We start from the raw sequence: 22,461 nt of genomic DNA on the forward strand, positions 1-22,461 counted from the left end.
AATAACGTATATTTACAAATATGGCGTTCAGGCAACTGCCAGACTTCGTCTTTCTCTAGTCCAATTCAACTTCTTCCTTCACTTCACCGTAACGATATTTTTGCACGTATAGCCCACACCAAAAAGATCAAAAACTTAGCACTAAAGTCCGGGTACGGTTTATATGCAGATTTCGCCTTAAGGTGTGCCTTCATGGTAGCACGGTCTGTGCTACCCTGAAGCTACACCTCAAGGCAAGGTTCTCCACCATATAATGTTTCGTTATCTCCTATATAAACATATATATAGAGAGAGAGAGAATGCCACCCCTCTGTGTTGAAGCTCCCTTCACCTCTCCTTCATCGTAGCCCAATCTCATCCTCTTTATGGGTCACCATTTTGCATTTAATAGTCAGCAAATAGTGCATAAGGCGCCAGCAAACTAGATCTCAGATCAGGATAAGTTGCGCTCGAGGGCCGTCGTAGCATAGCAAAATCTGAAAATAAAGCTTGTGGGAGTCTTTTATCTGACATAAACACCGACCACCACGGGGTCAAGCTTAGTGAGCCACCGGGCCACATCAGCAGTTGCTTTGCATACTCTGGCATGCCGCTCCGTACGTGCTCAGGCCGCAAGAGAGGGCAAGTGAACACCACCCACTATGCATGCAAAAGAACACAGTGTTGTCCTGAGTTAATGGAAACTGCTTATCCGTCTCCAGTGACACCCAACACTGCACAAACACCCGGTCCCGGACAGGTGCAGGGTCAAAGGGCTCCCATGCCAAGGGCTAAAGTACAAAAAGAGGTTCCGCTAGCACATCGCTAGGAAAAGTCCCCGCAGCTATGCTGCTTACTCTCACTATAACCAATGGGCCCACTCCCAAGAGCACGGGCAATCTTCGTTGGCTCCAATAAGTGCAGCTCAGCGCAGTACGACCATGCGGGAGCACCAGGCACCGCTCTTCGGCTTAGCGCAATACAATACTCACCGTAGGTGCAGATGCACCATAGACGAGCTCAAGTTCAAGACGCTAACAAAGGGGCTGGCAGACGAGAGGAAAATGTGTACGTACCCAATGCCATCCTGGAGTGATCTCCCTCGTACTCGCTCTACAAATAGCAGCAACCACTGCAAACTGGTTCGTGCATGGCCAAGGCCACCACCCACAACCGTTGCGAGCGAAAAGGGAGAGGCGTAGCGACGAAAGAACAGGTGAATGCCTGCATAAAGGTGCTTGGGGTCACCTCAGTCCCCACAAGCTACATTCACATGGTGGAGAAAATTCGATTCAAGCTTCTCTATACGGAGGAGAGCAAAATCACCGTTAGTATTTTTGGCTCGGTGTCAAGATCTCATGGTGGTAACATATTGCAAGAAAATTTTTAGTTATGAAAAGCCTTTATGGGGCATGAGCATAAAAGAAAAGTACATCTATTATCAATGGAACACACACTACAATCCCAATAGAAAACCTAATAAACAACAAACTATGCACAGCACGAGTTAATTCAACGTTATGGGGTCATATGGGGTCTCACAGGAGCACCAACCATTGCAGGTTCGAGCTTTACAAGCCACAGGGCCGCATCAGCCGTCATTGCTAGCGCACAGCCGCGCGCACACGCAGGCCGCAAGGGGCTACAAAGCGACGCACACAAGAACACAGTATTGCCCTTAGTTGACGGAAACCCGTTATTGTCTCCGGCGGCACCCAACACTGCACAAATGCCCAGTCCCGGAGTGGCACTGGAACCAAAGAGGTCCCACACCAATGGCGAAAGTACAAACAGGAGCTCCTGTAGCACTTTGCTGGGAGAGTACAGGCTCAAGCTGGGACACGCCACTGGGAAAAGTTTCAGCGGCTATGCTACTTGCTCTCACGATAACCAATGGGCCAACTCGCAAAAGCTCAGGCAGCCTCCTTTGGCTCAGGCCTCCTATAAGGGCAGCTCGGCGTGGTATGACCTCACACAAGCACTAGGCACTCGTTCTTCGTCTTAGCGTCCGGTAAGGATCAACGTAAAGTACGCTCTCCCTGCACGGGCGAAGGCACCATGTGCGAAGTCAAGTCCTAGTCACAGAAGTGTCGGCAGACAAGAGGAAGCATTGTACGTACCCACTGGTGTACCGGAGATAAGACACTAGCTCCTACCGTGACCCACCAAAAGCAGCCATGTCATGACTTCAGCACCCCGCCCCACCGCAAACCATCGCGAGTGGAGCGCCACCGCTGACAACCAGTTGCAAGAGGAAAGGGAGTGAGGCGTAGGCATAGACAGAACATGTGAATGACTGCTCAATGGCACCAGTGCACTCCTAAATCCCCACAACGTATTCCCTAATGTCCTCCCACACAGTGGGTTGGATAGTTCAAAATATTTGCATTGAGACTATGGCTGTTGCCACGTCATCACTACTTCCAACCAAAAGTCATTGAACCTGCCAATGCATCGTGGATTCGACATCACTGTCTCCGCTGTCCGTCCCACGGTTGATCTGGCCAGAAGGTCAGGACGGTGGGGTGACCGAGGCACTTGAATCGCCCGGCCAACTCTGCTAACCTGCGGATCGTAACCACAGGGAGTCTCGGAAACGGCGCCGTCCGACTGTAGCTGAGGTCTCTGCTGGGGTGCCCACTCAGCTCACATGTCGCAGCCGCGGCAGCTGAATCACAGTATCCACTCCATGAGCCATCTGTCCCATCCAGCCTCCAGCTTCTTCTCCTCCCCATCATCCTAGAGCATAGCTGGGCTGCTCTCTTCTGCTACATGTCCTTTCGCAGTATTGGCCACGTAGCTCCCCTTGCATTTTTGCGCTGCTTCTTCTTTCGTATATTCAGTTGTATTTATTCGGCCACTTCCTTATTTTCTCACATTTTCTTTCTCTGTCTCTTTCTCTGCCACCTCGTGCTTTCTTGCTGTTCTTTCTATCTTCTTCTTTTCCTTCTTTTCCTGGTTTCCTTATTAACTCGTGATACTCGGTCACATTTTCTCTGTCATCGTTGCCCATGTGAGGGCTGCTGTCTACATTGCAAAGTGATCTCATTCACATCACACGTCACATGACTGATTCACCCGCAATTACATCTGTCATATTAATCCAGCCTTATCGGCATTGCCAACAGGGGAGTATTTTGAGAACCCCTGCTGCAGTTCATTTTTTGTACACTGAGGTGTTAAGCCTGGTGGGGGGGGGCATTACAGTGTTGGCAAGTTACAGCTTGGCATGTGCGTTCAAGGCTCAAGCTAACGGTCAAACAGGAACACAGGTGGAGGCTCACTTGAACAAAATGGACTTTCTTGCAGATAGAAGGGGAGGCCCTTCTTGCTGCAAGTGTAGGTGGAGGGCAAAGCAGCCATGTAGCACTGGCAGAAGCAGCATCACAAGAAAGAAAATCTCCTTTGCCATCTTCAAGGGAGCAGCTTTCAGCATAGCAACCCGTTGGGCCTTGACCAATAGATGATACTGCCCATGGCTTTTGCTCGACCACTGGAGATTTCTGTAATTCCTTCCCGAAAGACCAAACTGGCAAGGAACATAAGTAAGTCAGTTGGTGCATATTTGAAACAGCAGCACAGTGAATAGTGAAGACATGATTGACACAGAGTGCAAACTTGCAATCTGGTTTAAGGATGTCTGAAGCAGAGATATCTGGAGAAAAACCAGTGCAACACGGCATTGCAACATGGCATATCAATCAGTGTGGTTAAAAAATGCCTTTGTGTGGTTTCCCGTTCTATGTTCATGTTTACTGAGCTTTTCACACATGTCGTATGACGTATTGAGGGTATATATAGCAAAGAGAACTGCAATTAAATCTGTTGTTGAAAGTTAGTGCTGTGTGATTGTCAAATGTGCCTTTCTGTCATCCTTGTTGTTCAGCTTGCTCTACAACAAACTATAAGAGGCCATACCAACAAGGCCACATAGTTACCCTCATCCCAGACATCATCGATCGATTAACCCTCGGTGGTTGGGGGCCGTTGCAGTACCTGTCAATGTGGCCCAAGTCACCGCTGCTCGAAGTGGTCAGCCGTTTGAAGTTATTTAGCAGGGTCAAGTGGCTGAGCATGCTGCACAGCAGGAACTGTCGGCCTGCATGCACACCAGCTGGGGCGAGCGTGTTCTCTTGTGTCGTTGTGCGGGCGTGAATGTGCCCTCATGTGGCCATACGGCCACTCTGCGGTAGTTGTCGATTACGTATACCGACAGTTCCCAAGATGCGCATGGTGCTGACGGCCAAAGGAATACCTTGGAAGACAAGGCAGGCTCTCTTGGGGAGCACTTTGAGCATGTGTCAAGCCTGATCTACTATTCAAGATCCTTCCTGAAATACAAACAGAAGAATGTAAGCCATTCGACTATAAGTGCCATCAGAACGAACCACATAACCGTCCTTTCAGTATTGCCCAGCTGACTGCTGGCTTGATTGCATGCAAGAGCTCTGCCCTGGCACCTGACGGAATCATGTATGACATTATTAAGGAGTAGACTGTTATACTACTCGCACTTTTCAACACTATTTGGGCTGCCAGATACCTTCCATCTGCGTGGAAAGAAGTGATTGTGGTCCGTGTTTTCAAACAAGGAAAGACACATCGATGGTCTCAAGCTACCGCCCTATGCACTAAAAACTAATTAATTGGGATGTCACGAGGCTGAAAAATGTCTAAATTAGCCGAATGCTGAATTATAGAGAGTATCAAGAAAACAATAAACAAATGCTTACTACGTCAACACACATTTATTTACTGAATGGATGGGCAAATCCTGTTTTCTATTTTGCACAAAAGCAGTGTGGAAGCTGCTATTCTCATCATCTCATGACTAATTAGAGCTCGCAGCGGCGAAGGTCTTGCAACTTCCTTAGCAGCGCAGCTGCGGCGCATGCCTTTATCTAAGATACATTTTTCACTACCGCGCTCATATCCCAATTATTTTTTCATCATTGAGCTGGTCGCCAACAGATCATACCTCTATCATGATGTAGCCAGTCCTCTTTGTCCTTGATAGCTTTGCACCAAGTCAAAACGAAACTTGCAACTGTTTGCCACGACCGCTGCAGATGAAACCGCAGCCGCTATTAACGTGATCATGTATGGCAACCATTCCGAAGACATGAGGCTGACACATGCACCAAGCCATAACGAAACTACCATTTGCTGCAGCAACTGCGGACGAAACCGCGGTCTCTATCAATGCAATCATGGATGCCAACTGCACAGTTTTTAAAGCACGGCGGTGATGCGCGTACCAATCCAAAATGAAACTGCTATTTGCCACAACTGCTGCGGTCGAAATAGGGGTGGCTATCAACACAATCATGAATGGTGACTGTTCAGTTATGAAGGCACGTGGCTAACGCAGCGTTAAGCGCGATGATAACCACAATAATATAGGCCTTAAAGGCACATATAGGCACGAAGAGTTCTGGCATTCCTGTCATTCGCATACCATTTTTGCTGATAACTATAGCGATGTGGAGTCCGCCACTTCGCTTCGGTTGACGCTAGTGCCGTTTGGCCGTTCTTGCTTTTTTGGGTCGCACATTTGCGGTGTTCTGCGCTCACCAAGCTCCGAGAGTTGTCCGAATCAACCAACATGTGGCCAAATATGTCCCAATTGACAAGAGTTTAATTCCATTAAATAATGCATACACCTCCCAGGACCAGAGGACGAGTCCCAGTTTTAGTATTTATCGAATTAATGAGAGTTGAATTGACAAGGTTTTGCTGTAGCTCTTACAGGTTATCCTAGCAGGCTGTTCGAGAAAATGATCAGTCGTTGTCTTCTATACTTCCTTGAATTTCCTTGAATGCAACAAAAGGCTGGATCATTATCAATGTGGTTCCAGAAAACGCCAGTCTACAACTGATCATCTTGTACGCATTGAAGTGAACGTTCAAGATGCGTTCATACATAACCATTACTTCTTATCCGGATTTCTCGATATGGAAAAGGCGTACGACACAACAGGCCGTTACAGAATCCTGCGAGACCTGTTGGAAATGGGCATTCATGGGAACATGCTAAATGTAATAGAAAGCTACTTCGTCGATTGTACTTATCATGTCAAAATCAGCAATGTGGTGTATCCCATCCCTTTATGCAAGAAAGTGGTTTTACCCCAAGTAGGCGTGCCGAGCTGAACAATTAAATATGAACATGCTTCCAGCCTCGCTACCACCAGCCATTTTTTATTCTGTCTACGTCAACGATGTACAAATAGGATTAAAATTCTGTAACCTTACAGTGTGCGAAAGACAAGTGCAACGTGACATTAACAAATGTCTCAATGGGCAGGCAAAAATGGGTTGAAAGTTAATCCCCAGAAAAGTTAATGTGTTCTTTTCAAAAGAAAGAGGGTGCTAATCCCAGAACCCAATCGTCAAATGTATGGACAACATATACCTGTAACTACTGACCATAAGTTCTTGGGCATCACACTTGATTCCAAACTAACCTTTGTTCCCCACATAAAGCACCTCAAGGTTAAAGCAGTGACAGGAAGTGCCTTGAACTACAGTGCCCTAGTTTACCACTCTGTAACACCGAGCGTCCTAAAAATGCTTGATCCTGTACACCACCTAGGTATCTAACTGGCCGCAGGAGCCTTCAGAACCAGCCCTGTACAAAGCCTCTATGTAGAATGCAATAAGTGGTCACTCCAACTGCAAAGATCATAAACTGGTTTCACATATTTTCTGAAAGTACACTCCAACCCTGAACATCCTTCTTACTCAACCGTAAACAATTTGACATGTCACACTTCTTCATAACTGACCTTTAGCGAGAGAGCTTTTCTCACTGCATGTGTGAAATCTCAGCAAAGAAGTGAGTGTACCACTCCTTGAACATCGTCTCATGCCTCCAGCAAAGCTTTTGCCGCCATGGCAATGGCAAACATATAATGTGGCATATCATTTATTGAGATCACTAAGCACGCCCCAGATACGCATTTTAACATGCACTTCCTAGAACTTCAGGCAAAATACTCATGCACAGAGTATTACACTGACGCATCAAGATCACATGCCAGCATGTCCTATGCAGCAGTAGGTCCATCCTTCTCAGAGTCTGATTTTCTGAATCCGGAAACAAATATCTTTACAGTTGAGGCCTTTACACTATTGTCGGCTGTAAAGCATCAAGCAAATAAAAATACAAAAGGCAAAAGCACAAAAATTTTGTAGTGAGTGATCTATTATCGTTTCTGTGTACTATGTCTGTATATAACCAGCATGTTGCTTAGTCTTGGGTACCCGACCATAGAGGCACTGCGGATAATATGCTTGCAGATTGAATTGCTACATCCACATCATTGAATGCCTGTAACTGTTGTCGCTGCAACAGACTTGTAGCCATTCTTACAAAAATAACTCCAAAATTTTTGGCAATCCATTTTTGACAAAGAAACCTTAAATAAGCTACATTAAATAAAGTCGCACCCGCCGTGGTGGCTGCATTTCGATGGGGGCAAAATGCAAAAACGCCCGTGTCCTGTGCATTGGGGGCACATTCAAGATCCCCAGGTGGTCAAATTTAATCCGGACTTCCCGACTATGGTGTGCCTCATAATCAAAATCGTGGTTTTGGCACATAAAACCCCAGAATTAATCCAATCAAGCCACATTTAACTAATTGGCCGTCGATAGCAAAAGCGCTATCGCTCTTGACCTTTTTTTGTCAATTGAGAATAAGGCACACATGCAGTACCCATTCTTGCTTTTTGACTGGTGGTGAACTTCCCATTTCTGCAAGATGCAGCATGCGGCTGACCATACTCCATGTCTTGCTGCACTGTCAGGAAGTGGGAGATGAGCAAAAAAAATGCTTTTCTTCAGCTTATCAACAGCATACTCCTCTCCATACAACAATGTTTCTTGGTGTGGTACTGTTTTACCGCAACACCATTAAGGAGCTCGTGTCGCAGAAAATCTGGCGTCGGACCTCACATCAGCAAAAAGATTTTTGAACCACGTATACCCAGGCCTTCCATATGATGAAAGGAATTGAGCGAACTAATTGAATTTCTCAACATAAAATACATAAAAAAATCGTAAACTACGACTTGCACACAACCTGCAGACATTATAGCTCTGGGATTGTAATTTGACTATACAAGAAAACATCATTCTATTATGCGAAAACTCAAGGAAACCCCTTTACACACACAAACGGGCCGCGCCATCCGCTATTTTGCATGTGCTGGTGCGATGGGTGTCTTGGGGGCCACGGAGCAATGTGCCTGGTTCCTTGCATCAACTCCAGCTGGCACTCGCTTCCGCCACATTGTGGCCCACGCAAGAGGCCGTGGTTCCACCACAAAGCTCGCCTTCGTGCATAGCGTTCATGTCGTCGTTCACGTCAGCATTCACGCACAGAGCGTTCTAGGTAAACATTATAATTACACACGCTCCAGTTGCCAGGAAGCATGAGAAGCAGTCGGGGATTTCGAATGCTATCACGTTCCACTCTTAAGACGAAGCTTTAGCTTGGGTGCTCCTATTTAAATACGTGTAAAAGGAGAATTCGTTTTTCTCGGCAACCACTGCACCGAATTTGGCGAGGTTTGTGGCATTTAAAAGAAAAACTTAATATCTAGTGACTGTTTGTTTCGAATTTTTATTGAGGTCGTCAATTTTTTATTAAAATTGGCAAACATCGAAAATTTTCAGCAAACGAAACTATCAAGTTTACAACTCTGTAACTCAGCAATTAAAAATGATATCACAATTCTGTGAATCTATTACACGTGAATCTCAGAAAATTTAGTAACATGAAAATACAGCTTTTGCACAACCCAGGGTGTCTACCAATTGGGAAAACCAGGTATTCTCAGGGATTTTGAATAGTCTGGAAATACTCGGGGAAAACTCAGTGAATTTGTGCTTCCATCAGGGAAAACTAGCTGTAATTTTATTGAAAGGGAACGAAAGTCGCGGCAATGCTGACTCGCGTAACAGAGAGGGATCGTAGTGAATAGGTCTTTTAACGCCATGTCATCTGCTGGGGGAGTTGGCAGTGTACAGTCAACGACCGACCCTTTTGGGAACCAGCATAATGCTGGTTCCCAAAAGTCAGCTTAGCCTCAATACAAAACTATTACGCGGTGAAGCATATGCAAAAATATTGCGGCAAAGCATAACAAACGTTGAAAGGGGCAATTGTCACGGGACACAGTCGTCATCACCACCAACCTATTTTAAGTCCACTGCAGAACGAAGGCCTCTCCCTGCGATCTCCAATTACCCCTGTCCTGCGCCAACCGATTCCAACTTGGCCCTGCGAATTTCTTAATTTCATCACCCCACCTAGTCTTTTGCCGTCCTCGGCTGCATTTCCCTTCTCTTGGCACCCATTCTGTAGCCCTAATGGTACACCGGTTATCTAACCTACGCATTAAATTACCTGCCCAGCTCCATTTCTTTCTCATAATGTCAATTATAATATCGGCTTTGCCCATTTGCTCTCTGAACCACACCACTCTCTTCCTGTCTCTTAACGTTACACCCATCATTCTTCGTTCCATCGCTCTTTGTGCAGTTGAGCTTCTTTGTCATTCTCTAAGTTTCTGCCCCATATGTTAGCACCGGTAGACCGCACTTATTGTACACCTTTCCTTTTAATGATAATGGTAAGTTTCCAGTTAGAATCTGAGTATGTCTGCCATAGGTGCTCCAACCCAACTTTATTCTTCTGTGAATTTCCTTCTCATGATCAGGGTCCCCTGTGAGCAATTGTATCTATTCCTTGATTATACATGCGTCCACCCGCCATCTCCTGTCACAGTACGAGCACGGATATGCCTAATAAATTAACTGGTAGGCCTTTTCGGATGTGCCTGTGGCGATTTGAGCCCTTAACGGCAGTAAAAGACAAGCATCCATTTTTTCGAACTGCCCGATTTTACCGACGTTTTCGCGCCCCCTAGGGAGTCTGAAAAATCTGACATTGACTGTACAACTGATGAAGAGAATGCTTCAAAGGGTCCATGGGTGAACCCACGGTGGAAGGAGGACGAGAACCGAAAGGACCTACACATTGAGGAATGAACAGGAAAGGAAGCGTGCCGCCACTTCTTTGAAGGAGCTTGAGCTCAAAAAGGAGTTTTGGCTGATGCCGACATGCAGGTGTCCCTCATCCAAACGAAAATAAACTCTGTAAGGCAGTGAAACGCAGCACTGAGGCGCCGTGCACGGGCTGAGAGTATGTCAGGACAGTTGAGGCTTGCACACCAGCTGTTGAGAGAGAATCTCACTTGTGACAAAGTTTGGGTTTCATACATATGAGCTTGCTATCATTTGATAAAAATAGCTCATATCATCTTCAGTAACGGCATCCACATTTGTGGACACGACCTACTTTTGCCATTTATGTGCAATGGTAGCAAGGAATATGTCACAAACATTAAGCTTAGGGCAAATTGAACATTCAGTAACCTTATTTGCTTCCATTTTGCTTCTGAGTGATATGTATTGTTACAAAGTACCATTTTGGTGTAGGCGCTATACCATGTCTTACGTGATGCTTGACGTGGGGCATGCCGTTAGCAACCTATGCACCACCTATGTTTCACATACGTATCGACAGTCGATCATAATTCGTGAGTAAAGGGGATATTCGAAAACATTTGTTTCTGTATGCATCTCCTTTTTATTTATATTTGAGAATGTTCGACTCGATTTGCAATGAGTTTTACCATTTTTTTCAAAGATATTTTATTCGCTGTGAATTTTACTAACACCTGCCTTCTGATTTCTTTTTGACTAAAATAAATGCTACTCCTTACTATTCAAACAAGATTGTCTTCTTTTTAAATTTTTTAGCATGCTTACTAGAGAGTGACAGCATCGGGCGACGTGGTGTCAGCTTGTCTTAACGCAAAACAAAATTCTGCCACTCAGGGAATTTGGAAATGTCAACTTGGTAGACACCCTGAGGACCCTTGTACAAAACATAACAAATTCATGTTGGATATAAAATAACGTATTGAATTTGTCTGCTTTGAATGATCTAATGGATGCCGTCTACTGAACCATGATATCTGTTTTTGATGCAGAGCTAATAATTTATCAACTTCGTGCGTCTATATTTTTTTCGAACTTTCGAATTCTTTAAAATTCCTTTAACAAAATTCAGGCCCTAAATCGAAATTCTGCTTCTAACAGTTACTAGAATTTCACTCTCTCTCATATGCAACAAATTTCATTAAAGTCGGTCCGGCGGTTATCTCGGAAAAACGTTTCTGCATTTTACATGCATTTCAATAGGCCGTGTCAGAGTCGGGGCCGAGCTAAAGCTTCCTCTTAAAAGTGAAGCTTAAACGTCTTCCAGATTTTTTCGGAACCAATGCTGTTCAAGTTTCCTAAATTGTGTTACATTGAGTGCTAAATTGTGCTAAATTGAGTTGTGTTACAGGTAATTAGCCCGTGAGATTCGTAGCACATCCTTCCACCGGAGGCTTCCGCTGTGGTTGCGACCTTTTGTAGAGCATGCGGCTCCAGGCCCTTGCATATAAGGGCCAGTAGCAGTAATGCTACTGACATTTGCACTTTTCAGTATATCAATTCAAACCATATCTTTAGTGTCAGTAGCACACCTCACCAGGCATTGTCATTATTTTAACACAAATATATTTTACTCACCCTACAGTGACAGTCTTTAGACTCTATACAGCCACGCTACATCTGTACATTTACCATTTGTCATTGGCCACATCATCGACCATTGATTGGTGCTCTTTGACAGTCATTAGCCCTTGCGCCATAATACCCCATATATCATCATCATCATTGCACAGTGATGCAGGTGCCATGTGTCATGGGGGATAGGCAGCAGGTTGTTGCATGAAGTTGCAAGCCAGTACCTTGTTTTACAGCAGTTTGCGCATGATCTGGCATATAGTAGCCGAAATGTTGGTGTACAGACTCGCATCGACGCTGGCAACAGTTGTCACATTTACCAGTCCAAATTTTGGCACAAAGCAAAGTGCAGTGACCTATGACCTAGGTTCTCCTTGCCTATAAGGAAACTGTAGACATCTTCTGCAATTCCTTTGAGATGTCAGACTCGGTCTTCTTCAGTCATCCTTGAATCCACTATTTTGCACAGTTTGAGGATCCCTTCTATGTATATGGTGCACGTTTCTACGGGAGTTTGAGCTCTTTGAGCTAGTGTTCACTCTGCTCGTTTCAGTTTTGGTGTAGGAGTTACCAAAACACTTCCTAATTTCCTCAGCAAAGCCCTCCCATATTGTTAGGGAGTCTTGTGGTTTTCGAACCCCATCAGCACTGTCTCACTTAGAAACAGTACGACGTATAGCTAGGTGACATAGTCCCAATGGTTGTAGCAGCTCACCCTTGCATAGCACGTCAGCCACTTGTCGACATCCGCTTTCTTTTCCATGAAAGAGCGTGGTTCCATGTAGTGCTGCACAGGTCCAACTGGCATCGACTATTGAGCAGCTACAAATGGCACTGGCGTTTGCACACTTCCATCCTGAAACATTGTGAAAGTTGTTGTGAAATGGACCGGCAAGACAGCAGCTGCGGGTAAGTTCTCACTGTTATGATTCCGTGTTACACTATGTCGTACCTCACGCTTCCACCACTTTGTTACACCCACAAAAGGCGCTTATTGAGATGCCAGGTAAAGTTAGTCGCGAGGGCCCTGATCAGCTGAGTGCCTGTCGAGTTTCAACTGACCAGCAGAATGCTGTCGAGTTCGTCTCTGTTTGAAGTGCACAGCGCCGCAACGCCATCGCCGAACACTCTGAAGACGCCGACCACAAAATTTCTTTCCTGAAATCCTTCAAACAGACGAACTCACGGAAGAGACTACTACTGGAGTCATGGCACATTCAGAATACGGGGGGTAACATAAACTGCGTGAAGGGCAACCTACCCTCGGTGTATGTCCATGGCCTTGGCGACATGACGAAAAGAAGAAAAGGGCGCCCAGCCAGGTAGACTCCCGCTCGGTTCACCAACACAAAAACGTCGGCGCGGCCCTGTAACCTCTCCCACCCCCTCGCCTCCCATCAGCAGCACTCTGGAGGGCCAAGCTTCCCCAGCACCGGTCATCCCAGCCCCCCCCCCCCCCCTCTCCCCCCCCTGCGCCACAGCAGCCGTCAATACCCACCCCCCCTTCTTTTGTTTCTCCCCACCTTCCCATCTGTGAAGTATCTCCTCACCTTCCGTGCTCCCCCTTCCTTTCTTTACAAAAGAACCTATAAAAGCTGTACACCGCCACCCCCCGAAGATCAACCCCCTGAGGAAGGAGCAGAATGGGCTCCAAAACATCGGGCTAATAAAATTCAGTTATTTGGTTTTAGTCAGTCTGAAAGTCCTCTAATTGTGGTTTTAGCACATAATATCCCAGAATTTAATTATGTTATTTTTAGGGGGGGTGGGGGGGGGGTCTCCAGTAGCTCACAGTGAAAGCAGACTGTCAATAAATCGGCTGGTGACTGCATTACAGCTGTGATTACAGCGTGTATTATATATTCTCATGCTAGACTCGCCCTAGTGTAACTCCCACACCTGCACTTTAGGGTACAAAAATTTAGAAAAAATGTTGCACTAAGCATCACACACATACCTGTATGTGTGGCTCTTGAGATTGCACTGGTGCACCGTTGCAGTCTGGGAGACCACGCCTAAGTGCTGGTTAATTTTAGCAAGTTGCGGCTAGATGACACTAGTTGCTATTCTGCCAGTACAGGCGTCATCATTGTCACCATATTCTGCCTGATCGCGATCACACGACATTGATTCATTGTGCTTCAACAGTATCAGCATTGCTGAGGCGCATTGTTCAGCAGGTTTAGCTGCATTGTGCTTTTGTGCAAATTAACATCTAGGGCATCGTTACGAGAAGCGTTTAGTCAATTGGGAAAGAGTGGTGTGTGTGTTTTTATTCTAGATTGTCATCAAAAGCTTTAATGGGTCAAGAATCTCAAACACTTAAGTGGGCAGAGGATGAGGAACCTTGAGAAGAGCACCAGTGAGGTGAGCTCATCAAATGACCAGCATAGGAGAAGTAATGAGGATAACTGAATAAAAGTGATCATAGTCAGTCATTATTGGTTGTGTTATTCTGCATGGCAGTCTGACTTCAGTTCCCACATGCTGTAAAAAATATCAGAAAAAAAATAATTATGGGCATGTAAGTGCAGTAGGTTCTGTAGAATCCAATGATAAACATGAGTTTATAGCCAGTGCTCTGTCTTGTCTATTTGATTGTTCCATTTAGCACTGGAGAATATCAAAACATAGCAGCTGTCCAACGATGACAAAATAAAAAAATGAGAATGACATCAAGGTTGCTGTCTATGCAGAGATTTGGGAGCACAGTCTATGTCACTTAAACTACCATGTGCTTATAGTGTCTGTCAGTGGTTCAACTTTCCATGTGTTCTGGCTTAGGACTTTGACAGGGGAAAGCTTCTGCAGCTGTAAAAAATATATTGAGCTAGGGATATCCTGTTGTCATTGTGGAAGCACGACTCCCTGTGAAAGTTACCATGTACTTTGTTGCTTCATCTAGCAATCCACTGTGTCAGTGTTGTTCACAAGAAGGCTTGATTTCCCCTTGCCAGGTCCGTCTCGGTCAACTCTTTGCCAGAAGCCATGCATCTGGTGGCCAGGTCACCAGAAGTCCTGGAGAAAGCCCTGCAGGGAAGGCTCAAAGAGAGAGGACTACAACAGGTGGGTTACTCATCCTTCGGACAGCAGCCATGTGTGCTTGCTTCTATGCATGCTTCTATTGTGCTCCATTGAAGTCCACAATGTGTGGCAATAGATAGCATTAAGTGCATAATAACAATTTCCAGTGAACTAGCCCAACTTTAAGCTCTAAATGGGTAGCAGTTAGGGTATCTGCACGGATGCCATTCGCCTGAAGTCTTCTTGGGCACCATGTGCTATGGCAACACACATGGGCTGGAAGATGGACACACGATGCCAAGTTCAAGCATCTGCCCAAGTTTCTGTCGTCCAATTTTGAGCTGGTGAGTAGCCAGGCAGCACAGGTGAGCATGCATAGGACGCTCAGTAGTGACGATGCTGGTGCAAGACGTCATCCTTCACAGGAAGGAAGAAGTTGGATGGGTGTGATAGTGCAGGAAAATTGGCCAGAAGCTCGCTGTAGATCATATATGAAGACGGAGGTGACCAGCAAGTAAAGATGGTGAAAGTATGCCTTGCATGACGTGGTGAATCGTAGCATCAATTAGGTGCTTGCGCAGCATGCTGGGACTTTCCTGTCCGCTGGGGGAAAACTTGCAGTTTATGGGTAGTCTAGTGAACTATTTTTTTAATGCTGCAGCAAATGCTTAATCTTAGAATGTATGGTATCAATTTTTAGAAGAAATGTGCTTTTAATCGTATTATTTTCAAGCAAGCACTTATTAACAATTCTTTGAAATAATTATTCCATATAAAAAATTTTTATGAAAACGAGACAACTTCGTAAAAACATTGATGCTGCTTTGCACCAAGAGAACATAAAATAATATCGAAATGTATATTTTTAACCAAAAGGCTATGTGCAACCTTCCTCAAATATAAGCTTTCTATCTGTAGAAGTTCTTTATATACAAAGGAAAACGTTAGCCCTAGTGGCTATTGGGCTCATGTGGTGGCTCTTATGAACTGCCGCGCGGCACTAAAGAGTGCAATAATTGCACGATTCCGAGGTCCACTCCCGGCCGCCTTGATGCGCAAAATTACACTCGTTGCGCCGCCACCAGCAAGTGGTCCTGCTTAAACGACATTGACACCCTGCAGATAAGAACTGTGACCTTTAGAACACACCGGATATGTTTAGATGTGAGCGCGGCAGTGACAAAACAGTTCAGAGCAGAAAACGAAACCTGCCTACGAATACCTGTTTACGTTTCGGGGCTGTTTGATGCACTTTCACCATCCATGACCTCGACACCATGTCGGAAGCTACGAGCCCTTGTCAAGCCCAACTAGAAGGCACTTTAAAAATTTCCCCGCGGTGAAAAAAAAGTAAACACGAAAGCGAAACTAGAAAAATAGTTTCTCTTTTATGCGCTGGATAATGCTAATTGTGCAAAAGCGCCCCAAGCGCACCAGAATTGGGAGTTGAAACCATCGATAATAGGCTATCGATGGGTATAGACACGGACAGGAAAGTGGTAACGATAAGACGATAATGTTGCCGGAAGTCAGCACCCAAGATGGGGTAGGAGACATCAGCAATTGGGTGATTCTACGAGAGGTCAAACATGCATGTCCGTCGGATATTTTGGTTTTGTCTGGTTTTTTCATATGTCATGTAGGAACATTCAAACTGCATGGAACTGAAAATTTTATTTCTGAAATGTGTTCCCAGCAAGCCAAAAAGATATTCGAAGGTGGCAGCGCAAGCATCCTCCTATTGCTTACCACAATATTTTACGATTTCATGGCCAAATTAAATTCAAACTAAATATGTTGTGTCGAAAAACATTTCTGCTCATATTAATAAATACACTTTACAGTAAATTTGTTCCACGGGTGTTTTTATGCTGTCCACAAATGAAAAAAATGTAAAGGAATCCAAACGTAGCCCAAATCAGAAAGATTTTGTTTCTATTTCGTACTAAAACTTGAACATAAAACATTCTCTTTGCAACATTTATGCAAAATATTATCTACCAACATGATATACAAGAGAAGAAAACATTTTTTAAATAAACAAGCTTTTTTACAAAAATAGCTATTTAAAAAAAAATATTGGATGGAAGTCCACGTATGTCGGGCAAAAAGTGGGTGCAATAACACGATTCCTCATTTGCTTTATTCACAAAATATAACAGGCCAAAGTGGCTCACGTTGAGCGTGCTGGCTTCAGTACCTTTGCTGGTTGTGTATCAGTTTGCATTGTATGCAAATCTAGTTGTAATTTCTTTGCTGCTTGGAACTTCGCTCTAGCAGCTTGTTTTCAACAAAAATATATTGTCAAATGTTATTTGCGTCTAGAGTGTGTGGGGGTTGGGTGCGACTGCCAGGCCATCGAGCGGGAATTTTTTCGGGTTCGGTTCTGATCTGGGTTAGGTTCCCGAGCATCATTCCGTTCCGGTTCAAACCGGTTGAAACTGGTTCGGAGAAAAAATAAACGGTAGTGTTTTTTTGTTTTATTCTTTTAGTGCTGTGTTCTCATTTCCCCGTCTCGTCGGTATAAAAACAAATATATAATGTAGGTTTCTTCTTGTAAATGTTGTGACTTGGCCAACTTAACTATACAATCCACTGCAAAATGTTTTACATGAGAGGCCAACGATTGCAACACTAACTGAAACGAAATAAAAGGTTCACAGAAACACTTAAGGCTGCTTACGTGTGTGAATGTAGAACCATTACTCTTTATGGGTTCAAGTTTATTTTTAATAATTTATTCTAGTTCTATAATATAATGAGGAGGAGGAATAAACTTTATTAGTTGAAATGAGCCGACGGTAAAATCGTACGAGGTGGGCGGCGTCCCTAGTCCAGGATGCCGTGGGCCTGAGCTGATAGCTTGGCCCTGCTCACCAGGCGATGCTGGTCTTCAGGGGTCGAGCTTGTCAGCTGTGCCTCCCACTGCTCGACGGTTGGTCCGGTGATGGGCGGTGTCGATGGGTTTTTTTGACATTCCCATACCATGTGGTAGAGGGTATTGGGCGTGGAGCAGAAGGCGCATTTGTGAGTATAGCTCGTAGGATACATGGCGTGTAGCAGGGTGCCATGCGGGAATGTGCCGGTCTGTAGTCTTCGGAAGATCACCGCCTCTTCTCTTGTCAGCTGGGGATGCGGGGGTGGATAGATCCGTCTACCCAGTCTGTAGTGGCTCAGGATATCGGCGTATCTTTTCGGGACGCTATCTTGTTGGTCTACCGGTGCTCGTGAACCTGGTGGGATAGCCCGGAGAATGTGATCTCGGGCAGCGGCATTAGCCGCTACATTACCCGCCAGGGACTCGTGTCCCGGGGCCCAGACAATGTACACTTCTGGAAAATTGTCTTGTTTTTCGAGGATGCTGAGGGCTTGTTTGGAAATGCGGCCCTTTTGATAATTTCTACATGCTGTTTGTGAGTCGGTGATAATTGTGATTAGATCTTCCTCTCGCTGTCCCATAGTGGCCGCCAGGGCTATCGCCGTTTCTTCTGCGCAGTTGATGTCTGGAGTGCTTACCGAGGCCGCTGCTACCTCTTGTCCTTGGCTGTTGATCACGCTGATAGCGTGGGCCGCTCTGTTCTTGTACTTCGCCGCGGCGGTGTATCGGACTTCTCCTTGTTTTGGTCCTTCGTAGGCCTCACGTAGAGCTTCCACTCTCGCTCGCCTCCTTTCTCTGTGGTATTCAGGGTGCATGTTTCTCGGGATGTTGGCCACCGTGATCTCCCTCAGGGGTAGAGGAACCCGCTGTTTTCGGGACTCATATTCGACTGGGTAGCCCAGTCTTATTAACGTGTCCCTACCCGTGCTGGTGAGCTTGAGTCGCTCCATCTGGCTCGTCTTGTGGACCTCTACTAGTTCCTCCCAAGTATTGTGGATGCCGAGGCTGAGTAGCTTCTCCGTCGACATCGTCGGTGGAAGCCCCAGTGCCAGCTTGTAGGTCTTTCGTATTAGGGTGTTCAATTTGTCTCTCTCGCTGTTCTTGAGACCCAGGTACGGGGTGCCGTAAGTGACTCTGCTGATTATCAGGGCTTGTATTATTCTGATTGTGTCCTGCTCTTTCAGGCCGTGCTTTTTGTTTGTCACTCTTCGCACCAAGTGCGCGACTTGGGTAACTGTCGCTTGCAGTTTTTTAATGGCGGCGAGACCGGCACCATCCTTCTGGAGAGTGAGGCCCAGAATATGGAGTGTGTCCACCTTGGGTATGTTGACTCCATTTAGTGTCAACGTTGGGTCAGGTGTCTCCTGCGGAGGCCGCCCTCTTGTCCTCTTTTTGAGGATCAGGAGCTCCGACTTTTCCGGCGCGCATGAAAGACCGCAGCGGTGTAGATATTGCTCAGTCCTGTCGATAGCTTTATGCAGGGCGTCTTGTTGTTCGCCCGCCGATCCCGTGCACATCCACATGGTCAGGTCGTCTGCATACGTTGCGTCACGGATACCCCTGATGTTCTCCAAGAGGTTCGGCAATCCCCTCATCGCTATATTGAACAGCAACGGGGAGATCACCGACCCCTGGGGGGTTCCTTTCTGCGGTATTTGGAACTTCATGGTCCTGAGATTCCTCAGGCCTATGGTCGCCGTTCTACCCGTCAGGAAGTCCCGGATGTAGTTGTATGTCCGCCGCCCGCAGTTGGTATGTTGTAGGCTGTTTAGCACTGCTTCGTGTGAGACGTTGTCGAAGGCTCCCTTCACGTCGAGTGCCAGGATGTCACTCTTGTGGAATGTGCTGAGGCCGTCGATGACTTCTTCTTTAAGCTAAAGTAGAATGTCCTGGGTGGATAGGTTAGGCGGGAAAGCGAACATAGTGTTCGGCAGGTGCCCACCTTCTTCAAGGTAGGGTGAGAGACGATTGTGGATCATGTGCTCAAAGAGTTTTCCTGCGCATGACGTGAGAGAGATCAGACGCAGATTCTGTAGATTGATGGGCTCGCCGGGTTTCGGGATCATCGTTACGTCCGCGTGCTTCCAGGAAGCCGGTATAGTGCCGGTCTCCCAGCTTTCATTGATATACTTTAGTAAACTCTCCGTCTCCCCGTCGTCCAGGTTACGGAGGGTCTTGTTGTTAATTTTATCCCTGCTGGGCATCGTGTTTCTTGTGAGATTTCTTAAGGCTGCCACGATCTCCGACTTGGTGAAAGGTTGGTCTAAATCCGGATTGGGTTCCCCCTCGTACTCCGGGTGAATGACTGGCTGCATCTTCCGTTGTTGCTCGTTGTTGCTTCCCTAAATTGAACAGAATATAGAAAAATATTTTTAAAATGTAGATATCATGTGAGCGACATTCGTGGAATAAAGAAAAGGGTAAATCATATAAGCTTTTGATTCTAGAGATTTTCTGATTCTAGAACAGTTTAGAAAGCACAGGAATAAATTAAACGCTGACATAAGAAATGCAGAAAGGCAGTATTATGAGACGGACTTCAGTAGACTGAGAGTGTCTACCAATGGAAAAACCGACAATTCTCAGGGATTTTGAATAATCTGGAAATACTCAGGGAAAACTCGGGGAATTTGTGCTTCTATCAGGGAAGATTAGCTGTAATTTTATTGAAAGGGAATGAAAGTCGCGATAATGCTGGCTTGCGTAAGAGAGAGGGATCGTAACAAATCGTCTTTTGATGCCGTGTCGTCGGATGAGTTGCCAGTGTACAGTCATTGGCCGACTTTCCGGATGCTTGATAAGTCAGACGGCTTCGCGGCACCATAGCGGCACCACCACGTACCTCATAGAGTCAGTGTATAAGAAAGTCTGAAATTTCAGACACAAGAGCCCTTCACCGTCTGATATTCCAAACTATTTGCCGTGACTGCAGGTCCGAAACGGCATTAATCAATGCCACCACTGCCGCCGTGGTAAACGCAAGGCCTAGCTGCTTCAACATTCGCTATTAAGCTTCTTTGGCACCGTGTTTCTCATTGAAAAAATTCGCCGCTGTCAGCAATGGCACCGATTCCGCCTTTGTGGTCCTCGCGATTGGCTTCGAAGCTCAGAAAGCACTGCACGTTGCATAATGCCGGGTCCCAAAAGTCAGCTTCGCCTCAATGCAGCAATGTTATGCGCTGAAGCATAACCGTGGCAAGGGGCAATTGTCACAGGACACAGTATGTATTCCTTAATTATACGCACCATCTCATGTCACAGTATGAGCGCCGATATGCCTAATAAGTGCACTGGCAGGCCTTTTTGGATGTGCTTGTGGCGAATGGAGCCCTTAATGGCAGTAAAAGACATGCATTCATTTTTTTTTAACTGCCCAATTTTATACGGACGTCTTCGCGGCCCCTAGGGAGTCCAAAAAATTGGACGTTGACTGTGCAACTGACAAAGAGCATGCTTCAAATAGTCCATGGGGTGAACCCGTGATGGAAGGAGGATGAGAACAGAAAGGACCTACACATTGAGGAATGAACGTGAAAAAAAAACCTGCCGTCACTTCTTTGAAGGAGCTTGAGCTCAAAAAGGAAAGTTTTGGCTGATGCCGAAATGCAGGTGTCCCTCATCCAAACCAAAATAAACTCTGTAAGGCAGTGAAACACAGCATTGAGGCGTCGTGCACGGGCTGAGAGTATGTCAGGACAGTTGAGGCTGACACACCAGCTGTTGAGAGAGAATCTCACTTGTGACAAAGTTCAGGCCTCATACTAATGAGCTTGCTATCAGGTGATAAAAATAGCTGATATCCCCTTCAGTCACGGGGTCCACATTTGTGGACGCGACCTATTTTTGCCACTTCTGTGTAGTGTTACGTAGCAAGAAATAGAGCACAAATGTTAAGCTTAGGGCAAATTGAATATTCTGATAACCTAAATTGCTTCCATTTTGCTTATGAGGGGTATGTATCGTTACAGAGTATCACTTTAGGGAAGGTACTACCATGTTTTACGTGACGCCTAATGTGGGGCATGTCGGTATCAACCTTGAAATATGGTTTTATTTTTCTTTGTTGAAGTGCTTCAGGCCAATGAATAACTTGTGCATGTAATTCGAACAGGAGATTTAATTGTTAATTTTATGAAGAAACGTAGCATGACTGGCTTTGCAATATTCAAATATTTAGTTAGTAACTATAATGACTCATCTTAAAATGCTAAGAGTCTTTCTACCACTTTTATTTGCTTTCAGTAGAGTCTCAAGCACCACCTATGTTTCACACATGTATTGACAGTCAATCATGACTGAAGGGGATATTCGAAAACATTTGTTTCTCTATGCATCTCCTTTTTATTCATATTTGAGAATGTTCGACTCAATTGGCAATGAGTTTTACCATTTTTTTTCTAATATATTTTATTCGCTGCGTATTTTACTTACACCTCCCTTGTGATTTCTTTTTGAATAAAGTAAATGATACTCCTTACTATTCAAACTGGATTAAATCATTTTTTAGCATTAGGCAACATTGTGTCGTCCTGTCTTAACGTAAAAGAAAGTTCTGTGTCACTCAGGGAATTTCGTAAAGGCACTCAGGGAAAACCTGGAAAACTTGGGGAATTTGTAAATGTCAATTTGGTAGACACCCTGGTAGCGCCTCAGACCATCCTGATAAAATATGGAACATGATTTGGTTTCTCAATGGCCCTTCAAGGGGCAGAAGTCTGGTGTAAATTACTACTAATGTTGTAGACTACAGTGGTAAGCATCTTGCAGAGAAATTAACATATTTGTTATGGCTGAATTGACTTCCCAAGTTAATGCAACAGATATGGCAAACAGCAGATGTCGCTGCTCTGTTTTTAGAGCCTGCCTTGTTTCAAGGTCCACCAAAATGTTTCGAGGTCCACAGTGACAAACTTTGCCTTCATTACAGCATT

At 45.3% G+C, this 22,461-nt stretch overlaps 1 protein-coding gene across 2 annotated transcripts in view; it reads left to right on the plus strand.

Moving 5' to 3' along the window:
* Positions 1–22,461, plus strand: part of LOC139060239 (activating signal cointegrator 1 complex subunit 3-like) — a 462,385-nt gene that overhangs the window by 395,404 nt on the left and 44,520 nt on the right. For both annotated transcript variants that reach the window (XM_070539311.1, XM_070539312.1), the window contains one exon: positions 14,586–14,694. In XM_070539311.1, the coding sequence (XP_070395412.1) occupies positions 14,586–14,694 (109 nt within the window). The remainder of the gene's footprint in view (positions 1–14,585; positions 14,695–22,461) is intronic.

This window comes from Dermacentor albipictus, chromosome 5, assembly GCF_038994185.2.
Source record: "Dermacentor albipictus isolate Rhodes 1998 colony chromosome 5, USDA_Dalb.pri_finalv2, whole genome shotgun sequence".
NCBI lineage: Eukaryota > Metazoa > Arthropoda > Arachnida > Ixodida > Ixodidae > Dermacentor > Dermacentor albipictus.